The 10,695-nt window shown below is 40.4% G+C and overlaps 1 protein-coding gene across 1 annotated transcript; it reads right to left on the reverse strand.

The window, feature by feature from the left end:
• Nucleotides 1-842: 842 nt before the first annotated feature.
• Nucleotides 843-10,388, reverse strand: SMIM13 (small integral membrane protein 13). The gene is made up of 2 exons (XM_035316098.1): nucleotides 10,226-10,388; nucleotides 843-4,514 (listed from the first exon to the last, which is right to left on the reverse strand). Exons 1-2 carry the CDS (start codon nucleotides 10,299-10,301, stop codon nucleotides 4,321-4,323), a joined length of 270 nt encoding a protein of 89 aa, XP_035171989.1. The 5' UTR covers nucleotides 10,302-10,388; the 3' UTR covers nucleotides 843-4,320.
• Nucleotides 10,389-10,695: the final 307 nt, after the last annotated feature.

Genomic DNA, 10,695 nt, shown 5'->3' on the forward strand with positions numbered 1-10,695 from the left:
GGCCACAAGAACCTCAAGGACCGCACGCAAGTACCTGTGTGGAAGGAGCACTGCAGGCTATGATGGCCTGCTAGGGAGTTTGGGGCAGACCAGAGTTACACAGCAGCAGCTTTAGTCATCTTCCTGGGGCAGACAGTGATATGTTTCCTTGTGGTCAGCACCAAGCAGAACAGCAAGCAGGTGCTTTATGAGCATCTGATACTTGTAACCAATCACGTATCACTCCCACCTACATCTAACCCCACTTCCCAAACACACCCCTACCTACAACTCAGACTCTTTGAAGTCAAAACACCCTCAAGTGCTCAAGTTACCTGATGTCATAGCATTTTACTGTACTCTGTTAGTAGCCCCTTTCTGCAAATGAGAAGAGTAGGACAACAGCAGAAGAGCTCATTCTCTCAATATTAAAGGGATTTTATGGCAACAAACACTCAGGACTCAACATGTGCATTTCACTTAACAGAAGCAATCAGGGGAGAAAGCACACACACATTTTCTTCTCTTGTACAACATCCTCAATTCCAAACTATTATAAATTCCTACTTTAAATCCGTAACCAATCTTAAAAGTACCAAGAACAAAGGAAAGAGGAGTTGTTTTATTTAATTGCTAAAATCAAATGACAGCTTTCAAGAGCAATGCAGAAAAATCATCTGTAATAATTGACCTAAAAGAAACACACTAACCTGGCTTTTAGGATGAAATCATCTGTAGGTACTACACCAGCTAGAATCTGACTTTTGACAAGTCCTCTTTTGTAGTGTTGTACACTCATATGAAGTCTTATTCTAAAGAAAAAATCCCATTCCAAAGAGAGCCAGAAATCCACTCAGATCAAGTATTTGTAACAAGTCTGGTTATTTTATTTTTTATCTGTGCAGTCAGTTAAAACAGAAGCTAAACAGATGAAAACAGACAACCACAGAAGCTTTAGGTACAGTATCTTAACACTGAAGAAGCAAATGACCACATTAAACACTTCTTTTTTTTTATGCTGGTCATTTCCAAACAAGACAGAATTACATACACAGGTCTAGTTCAGTGTAAAACCTGATGTTAAGCAGCAAGTTGCTCATGAGTTACAGCACAGTATATGGCATTTACTGCAAACAGCTACAGCAGTAGTGCTCAGTGGATGAACTGCATAGAATTAACCTTATGGGCAAACATTAGATAGATCACCACGATAACAACCTTATTGGCTCCCTAACAGGTCTGAATTATGCAATTCAGCAACAACTGTCTACACTCTGATATTTTACCAATAGATTTTCTATATTCTTTCACCACTCTGTACTATATTTGTTCCAAGCTTCCTGGCAGTAACTGTTTTCAAATAACTAATTACATACAACGCAAGTAATCACTGTTTATTCAAAAGTTACACAGCCCCTGCAACAAAAGTGATATGAATATATTTAAAATAACCAACCCAAAGTACATTCAATAGAATGGCTGCAACAATAAGGCAATGAACAGTTTTGAAAATAGCTCCTACTAAACAAAACAAGACCAACCACATAACATGTCTTCATAAGGTTTCAGACTTGAATAGGTCATTTCAAAGTTAAGTGCTTATTCACCAGTAACAGTTCCAAAGTACACTGGTAAAAATATTCAAAGACATGAGTATATTGGACTGCCAGCAATCACGACCCAGGTCTTATCATGAGTATGCTTGCACACACTCAGCTTCATTTTTACAGGTTTGCATGAAGTGCCCTGCACAGAGATTTTACTACCGACTCTCAGGAAAAACTGTATATTGACTGAAGATACCATTATAAAATTCTTCCTAACCTCATAATATAAGCCTCTGGCCTGCTACTAGTAAGATCACGAATGTTATACACTAAGCAGATAGTGTTATTGGCAGGTATGTCACAGCAACTTTAAAAAAATAGCATCAGCTGTTTAAAAGAGACTGAAAATAATTTTGGGGAACAAAACATACACTTACAATCTGCAAATAAGGGAACTGTTTGGCTAGAGCAGATGAACTACCCAGAGATACTACACCCATTAGCTTTAAACTACCATCTAATTGCATATTAAATCAGTGTCAGCATTCAAACCTGCATGGATCTTCCTTCATTAACTTGCTCTGGAGTCTTGATTCTTGCACCTTTAAAACTACTCTGGAGAGCTACATATATCACTGTAACTTTGCATGTCTTCACAGCTACCAGAAGCAGAGACTGAGTTAACTGCTCCTTATCTCAGATGGAGATATTACAAGCATAAGCATTTTGCCATCTTCAATGGATTTATGTCTAGGCAAAAGTAAAGTGCAGTGGAGTGTCAAGATTCTACATCAGGCAAAAAAAAAATATCTTTATTTATAAGCCCATATTAGTAAAGCTCAAAGACAGAGATGCTAAACATTTTCCTTTAGAAAAATGCTCCAGGATTTGACTAGTACTGCTGAGCTGAAAGTCTCATCATGTGAAAAAGACATACAGACACAAGAATATTGTGACATTAAGTTGTGCAATGCAATCAACTGAAAGCAGCAAGGAAAAGAATCTGATTGCTTTTGCTCAGTTTGAGTAAACAGGAATTTTACTAGCGAAGAAAATATCATTAGGAATTCCCTTGTCAGCAATCAGGATAGATGAAGGAGATTTCTTATATTTCTGCATGTGTTTCAAGGATATGTGCACTGTCTAGTCATGCTTTAAAGTGCAACCCTGTGATATAAAGCATGCTTATACGTACATGCTAGTAACTAAAACGATGACTTTCAGGTTCCAAAGGAAGGTCCAGGCTGATCTTACATATCTAAATGCTCAAGCATCCAAGTCATTTATAAAGGTGAATACTCTCAGTAACTTTTAAATAGTATTCACAGATGAGAAATTAAAACAAAGGCACCAAAGAAGTGCTCTTTTCCCAGAAGTAGGTCTACTTAATGAAAAACCTAAATGTTGCTGCTTTTAGCTGCATAAGTGAACCAAAACCGCAAGTTTAGAAGTTACAGGTTTAAACTTCATAACAGCTGCCAGTACAAGATCAGTTTTGTAGTCCTGTTTAGCAGTTTCTGTTGTTTTTGTTTGTTTGTTTTAATACAATGAACAGTGATCCAAACAATACCACATATCCAGGTTCTGAGAGAAAACTGAGGCTGTTCATGAAATAGACATTTCGATTGTTCCCCCCACCATGCACATGGAGGTGGAACATGCATGGTCCTCTTCTTTCCAAAGATCTCATGCATCAATTTTCAGAGTGGCTAGATAAACAGAACTGGAACTCTTAATTCTGAATTGCAGTGTCAGAATAGCTGCATAACTCACTCTCAAAAACCAGGAACTCGTGACTGGTAAAGATCAGCAAGTCCCCCAAACATGAGGTACCAAATTCATTAAATTCATTGCTGTAACACTATCAAAGTGTTAGATGATGTCTACCAAACTGGTAAGAATGCCTTCACTGGTTCCAGAGAAAAAGTTAGGTCTGGTACCAAAATACCTGACGTAAGAGTGTTCAAGGTGAGCTAGAAAAGTACTTAGTATTCAAGAGCCAAAGATGACACTTCAGATTACTAAACCATAGATACATAACCTAGGCATCTTCCCCTCTCCAACATAAGTTGGACTTGGAGTAAGAGGTTCAGGAAGAACATACAGAAATCTATCATGATTGTTCTACCTGTAACCGTTCTTATGCCAAAAGCAAGAAAACAAATCTTATGACCAGATTCCTGTTCTGCCTTCTTTTAAGGAAACAATTAAAACCTCCCATGTTCATCTAATATTGGGTTTTCATATTTCATTTATACTTATATAGAGATAAGAAAATAACAAAGTTTCACTTTAGAATACTTTCTAAAGCAGGATGTTCTTTCAACTGTTTTTCGAGTTCACATGCATTCTCAAGGTTGAAAAAAATATATATTCATATATAGCTAAAGAAATAAAACTCAATTTCACTACACGTAGTTGCAGTGCTGTAAAGAAAAAAATAATTTAGAAGCCATTTCAGCTCTGAAACATTATGTTCAGACAAATGCAAAGGCTAAGCCTATGGTCCAGGACCTGTTTTTCATCTGTGCACAGGGACAGGAGCTACAGCAGCTCAGCATTTTTCTGACGGAGATCCCTCTCCACCCCTTGTTTCTTATAGTACTCTATGACTTGCTGCTGAAGCCCTCCCTGAACCTCTACCAAAGTAGCAAGTATTGACAGTTCCAAAGCAAAGGTCCACAGGTATTAATATTACCTCTTAGGTCAGTTTTTCAGTAAGGTCAAGCCATTGAACAACACAGCGCAGAGATGCTTAACCATTCATAGTTAGCCAGAAGTTCAATGTAGTATTTTAAGTTGTCTCTTCTGCGGGTGCCCTTCGCTGTCGAGCAGATTTCTGTCTACTTCTCTGTGGTGAGGGTGGAGTCTCCTGTTCAGCTTCTGTCTCTGCAGGCTCGTTGTCCCCCTGCTGGGACCCTGTATCACCTATCAGTTCTCTCAGGAATTTGAACTTTGACAAAAACAATTGCCAGACCACATACCAGCCTGCAGGAGACAAAGAAAAAAGGTACCACTTAGTTACTTCACACACATCGACAGGCAGCTCTCAGGCAACGCACAGCAGAAAAGGGAGAAAAAAATAATCATGTGCCACTTTGATTACTCTTAACCCCAGCATCCCTCCCTCCCCCTCCACACCCACCCACCCCCTTTTGCTGTCCTGTAAGCAACTATTCAGCTTGATCAAGTTTGCCCTCATCCGGAAGCAAATATTCTAAGCTCCAGGCAAGAACCTGAACATATTCTTAATTGTAGTGCCACAGCAAACAATAAGCAGGCAAATCCAGTTAAAGCTGCCTCTTCAGCTGAGAATCCCTGTCGCCTCGCAGTTACCAAATACTCCCATAAAACTTCTTAGAAATAACCAGACTAGTAAAGAATTGAAGCAAATTGAAGCTCAGGGCTAAAGAGACTCTCTCCAGCAACAGTATTGAGTAAATACACCATTAAACAACAACAAAAACAAAAAAAGACAAAGTCTGGAGGCAGATTCAAAGTACCAAGTTACTTTCAAATTAGATGGCAATACATCTTTTATCAATTTTTCATCCTCATAAGAAAACTGCAAAATTGTAACCCCACACTTTTCAACTGTCAACTACAGAGTGCATTTAGTGCATTTTATTTTTTGAAATAAGAATGGACAGAAAGGCCACTCTCCTATTATGCATCTCAGCTTTGCCACCATTTTGTTATAGAGCCAATGCCAGGCAAGTAGCTGGCACCACCAGTTTGCATCCAAGAAGTTTCCAGTCTGTTCAGGCCACTCAAAGAAGTCCTACTGGTTCATCTTCACACACAAAATACTTGATTGGAATCAGTCTTGCTTCTTTAGCCATTTGATTTGCCGTTTTGAATCGTTCTCAGATTGGTTGAATGTGTGACAGTCAAACAGCACTGGCACAATATATCTTCAGCACATCTTCAGCCAACTAGCAGGGATGACATGCCACACTAACACGTAATATTTTACCCTAACCAGTGAAAGAAGCTGCTCTCCAAGAAGCAAACTAGGACAAGGGTACACCACTGCAACACAGCAGAGGCTCCAGCTCTCAGTACAGCAGATACCCAAATCCAGAGAGCCTGGAAAGTCTTGTCTGCTGCAACCATTATTCACCATTTAGGCAAAGTAGCAGCTTCCAACCTCCACAGAGCTGTAAGCTGGGAGCTACTTAAAATGCCATGGCTAGGTGCCAGCCAGAGACATTTAAGCCACACTTGGCATCATGGCATCAGTATGTCCCCCCTCCTACAAATTGTGATGCAATGTGTTTGCAAAGATGGGACCATGACTCAAAGGCTCATTTACTAACTCAAAAGCACATATCATCTTTGCAATAAAGCTGTCATGACAACTTTAATTTGACCAAGTTTCAATAATGCTACCTTTTCTGTTACATCCCATACTGACTCCTAGTTCTTTGTAAAGGGGAAAGAAGCAATCTGATGCTACATTACTCCCCCTTACGTGCTCATGGGCACAAGCCTCGGGTCCATAACTTTCATTCACCTTATGTTGGTGTGTAAACATAAACACGGGGAGGATTTTCTTTACTGGAACGTATTTTCCTCTTCCATTTGAATCAAGAAGATAAGCACAAAAAGCCAAAACAGGGATAATGTGGAATGCTGGTGTAATATAACCCAAATTTTCTTATGCAAAACACGCATTGGTACAAGAAAGGAAGGTGACATGGTAACAGTGCAAATTACTTGCTTGTGTTCAAACACTGATGTGCCCACCACAGGAACTTAACAGCTACAGCTTGGAGAAAAAAAAAAAAAAAAGAAAAAAAAAAACACCGCTCTAGAGGCTAAACTGAGATTTGGGAGAACAAGGTTCTGCTACAGGCAAATCACTTTAATGCTGTGTCTTTTTAAGAGGTAGGTAATACACTACCCCAGAGAACACCATTGCTGTCACCTGATGTCTGCTGTCAGTGACATGCTGCTTGGGTCTGTGCCGCTCCCTAAGCCTGTTCCTTATTTCACACCACATCACTTGCTGACTGATGCAAGGAAGCTTGCTCTCTTCCCGTCCTCCATTTTTAACAGTTGTGAATTTCAGTTTCAAATGAAAAGGTATTTTCTCTTTATTGCTAGCCTACTCAAGCATGGCTTTCCTCATCTTTTGAGGTATTTCACAAGATTATGTCATTTAAGATAGTTACACAACTGTTTAAACAAAGCATTATAGAAGAGTTACTCGGGCAGAATTTAAGGCTCAGATGTTTTCTCATCTGCAAATGAATTCAGACTTGTGAAGCAAACCACACACACTTGTTTCAGCAATCAAAGTTACATTATTTTTGTTTTAAGTTCATGTCTCAAACCCCATCTCATCAGCCTCACCTGCCGAATGAGAAGAACATGCCTATCCGTTCCCCTGAAGGCACTTCTGCACCTTCATCGGACTATGTGCATTAAGACATTGGGAAAATAAAACAAATACACAGAGGATAAAATAGAATACCAGCCAAGGTGAACTCATGTACTGCTTACCTATCTCCTTCACTGTGCATAAATTCCTACCAGCAAGAAGGAACGCACAAAAGCAATGAGACCACGAGAGAAACCAGAGAAAGGAAATCTGAAAAGATGGCTATAAAGTGGAAGGAAGTTACCTTAGGTCCACTTTTAAAAGAGCAATTGAAAACCAGACATGTTTGTAGTCTCTCAGTGGTTTCTATGTCAGATGTGCTCAGTTTACAAATAGATATCACTAGCTGCAAGACTTCAGTGCTTCCTAACAATTCCAGATTAGGATTGGAAATGGCAATTGCAAGCATCCAGAAGTGTGGTGTAATGACCACACAGACACCAGGGTTTCTTTAGGGATCTGTAACTTCAGTAACTTTTATTGAGGGCAGGCTCCCTTTTTATACCATTAGCTCTACAAGCAGTACTTTCCCACTAGCTACTCATTAGTTAACAACTTTGCCCCGCAACAGCAAACGTTTAGCCACTTCCATGTCTTAAGGGTTGGAGAACAGGCAGTTTGAGACAGCAAGGTGTCTCGTGAATCACCCTTCTTTGATCCTTCTAGCTTGTTTACATTCCTCATGGCTTCATCGTTAGGAGTCCGATGTTATCACCAACCACGGAGCTTGTCGACCACCATGGTGATACTCCCACACAGAAGCGTTAAACAGAAAAAGAATTCAGGTCACTAACTCAGTGTATTTGTATAGACATAAATGCCAAATTCAGGTATAATCGTTTACTATTCACATTGCTGATAAACTGGTCCTAATAACTTCTGACAGTTTGTGCACTGAATTTTATCTTTTCACTTCAGAAAAAAAGTAACTGGAAGGAAATTTAACATTATAGTAAGTTTTCATAGCGCTTATCCCATCACATTTGTGATAAGCAACAGAAATTCACACAATCCTAGGACATCTCCTGGATATTTTAGTAGATTGTTCTCTGCAAGCATTCACACCATGAGTCCTTTTACAAGCTACTCAAAATCCAAGTAAGAGCTTGTCAGTCTTTTGACCCTGGCAGTCCTTTTCTGAGGTTGTTAAATACCTCTCATCAGATGGCTATAAAATATTATTATCAGCTTAAGTTTACTCAAGCTTATATCTGGTCATCCTTGTCTCAAGTTTGTCCATTAACTTGTGTGCCTCCCTGGCTAGCATTTACTTGTATCCTGTCATACATACAGCACTCATCTCCTTGGGAGACTGACACGCTCTCTATTTACAAATAGAGACCCCCTGAGTACAAAAGTTGATAAGAAGCTACCAAGGCACAAACAATTTGATTGGAGGTAGTTTATACTCAGGCACAAACAATTTGATTGGAGGTAGTTTATACTCGTTTTCTCCTAATAGTGGTCTTGACACCTCTTTTCCTCAAATAGTTTCCAGGAATAGTCTTGGCACAAGAACTAGAAGTATCCTAGTACTAACTGATTAGTAAATGCTGTGTAAAACTGGGAAAATACCATTACCAATACTATATAAATCATACCAAACCCTCCTTAGCCATTTCTGACAGGGTAACGGTTACAGCACCACCTGCACCCTATATAAATGGCAGCTTCCTGCATTTACTACCTTTAAAAACTAGGTACATCTTAGCAATCAATTTATAAGCTCTGATACTGTTAAAAACAAGATACAAACGACAGATCTGAAGCACAGTGTTCATTAAATCTGAGTGTAGAATACACAAGTCCAAACTGCTAAGTATTTATAAGCCATTTACAAACAAAGTTATTAACTACTTTTGCTCTTTTTAAGCAAGGAAGTACTAAAGAGAAATTACCAGGCAAAGTTAAAGAGATCCTTCAGCACTTCACACCATTTGTCATACAGAGACAAAAGCAGAAACACCTAGAGAAAACGTTTCTGATTTTGAACAGTATGTTGCAAAGTCATTCTTACCCTTCAGCATTAATGATCTCTCACATGTACTCTGACAGCATGGAAAGCCTACTAAATACACTGCATTTCCAAAAGACAGAAGGTGGACAGACAATACCCACTGAACATACGAAATCCATCTCAGAACAGATATCCACCTGTGTCACTGTTCAGTCTGTGACAATGGACAATAAGGGATACAGGAGAAAAGAGCACAGGAGCAGGGAAAGCTTACAAGGTGCCTCACCCACCCCCAGTAATCTGTATTTCAGATGTTTCCATACTTTAACATTAGTAGTAGGGCTTAAATACATTGATGGACCTTTCTTCTGTGAATTTTAAATGCTAAGTTTCAGAATCTAGAATATTCTTCATGAGCTTGTCATTTTCCCCTATTGTGTAATACATTTTTTCCTTTTTTTTTTTATTTTTTTAAGTCTGATCATTTACTTTGATATACTCCAATTCCTCTGTAACAAGGAAATTGAATAACCATTCCCTGTTGACCTTTTTCACTCTACTCAGTTTTCTAACTACCACCTTCCACCCTTCAACTGTTTTACAGGCTAGACAGCTCCAACCTAGTTAGAATCTCTTCATGCAGAAATCACTGCATAGCTCTCACCGTTCTTTGCTTTAAAAAAATCTAGGAGGTCTTTTTTTCTATAAATAAGGTAATGGAAATACACTGAGATGCAGGCACGTGATAGAACCCTATATCAATATAATGGCATTTTCTATTTTATATTAAATGTCTTAACATTTGATTTGCCTATGTCCTTTCTACAAAGAATTAAATGTATTTTAGAAAAATTCTTAGAGTGCCTTGATTTAACCCTCTGTTCAGGATAGTAACGCTTCAGTTTGAACCCCTTATGTTTCTCCACATGATTTACATATGCATATACATGCTCTCAGTTCTTATGGGTGTAATTCCATAGCTGTTAATACTGGATTTCACCTGCCATTTCATTGTCTAGCCCCTTGATATTACTACATCTTTTTGCAATGCAGTTTTGAGCACAACTTTTTAAAAAAGTATTATATGTCAGCTGAGCCTTCAGGTTACCCCCTTCGGTTTTCAAAAAATAAATCCCTTGAGCAGTGAATGCCTGGTGGAGTCACATCTCACAGGTCTGCACCACAGCTGGGTTTGGTGGTGGTTATCTTGTATTTTGGGGCTGGCTTTTTGAACTCCCAGTCCGATACCCTGGTCACCTCATCCAGCACAGGTCCGGGAGGGTTTTTTATTCCCCCTCCCCCCACCGCAAGGCAAGGCGCCCCTAGCCCTTCCGGAGGCGCCCCGCGGCCACTCACCGCACAGCATGAAGAGCAGCACGCAGGCCAGGGTGGCCACGATCACCAGCAGGGTCAGCCCGATGCTCTGCCACATGCTGCCCGCTCGCCCCTCTCGCAGAGGGCAGCTCCGAGGGGTTGCAGAGCCAAGGGGGCGGCAGCGTCGCCTCCCGCTGCTCCACAGAGCAGAGGCGAGGCGGGCCTTGATGGCGGCGCGCGGGGCTCACCGGGAGTCGTAGTTCAGGTCACGCAAGAATGCGTAGGCCTCTGCGCGGCGCGGACTACAAGTCCCAGCGCACCTCGCGCCCCACAGCGTTGCTCCGCCGCGTGATGGTGTCGCTAAGCCGTAATGGCCGCCCGAGAAGAGTGGGGTGCTTCAGCAGGTCTGAGGAGGGGGTTCTTCCCCTGCGCTGAGGAAGCCCTTCTTTTTTCTTCATTTTATCATCGCTATGCTGGCTTCCCGCTGTTTGATGTGCACGTTACAGCGGTGG

Source organism: Oxyura jamaicensis, chromosome 2 (genome assembly GCF_011077185.1).
Source record: "Oxyura jamaicensis isolate SHBP4307 breed ruddy duck chromosome 2, BPBGC_Ojam_1.0, whole genome shotgun sequence".
Lineage (NCBI taxonomy): Eukaryota > Metazoa > Chordata > Aves > Anseriformes > Anatidae > Oxyura > Oxyura jamaicensis.

Bases quoted from the DNA above. Each gene is read 5' to 3' on its own strand.
- SMIM13 (XM_035316098.1), bottom strand. From the start codon at position 10,301: ATGTGGCAGAGCATCGGGCTGACCCTGCTGGTGATCGTGGCCACCCTG. The intron at 4,515-10,225 runs GTGAGTGGCCGC...TGTCTCCTGCAG, and splicing joins GCTGCTCTTCATGCTGTGCG to GCTGGTATGTGGTCTGGCAA.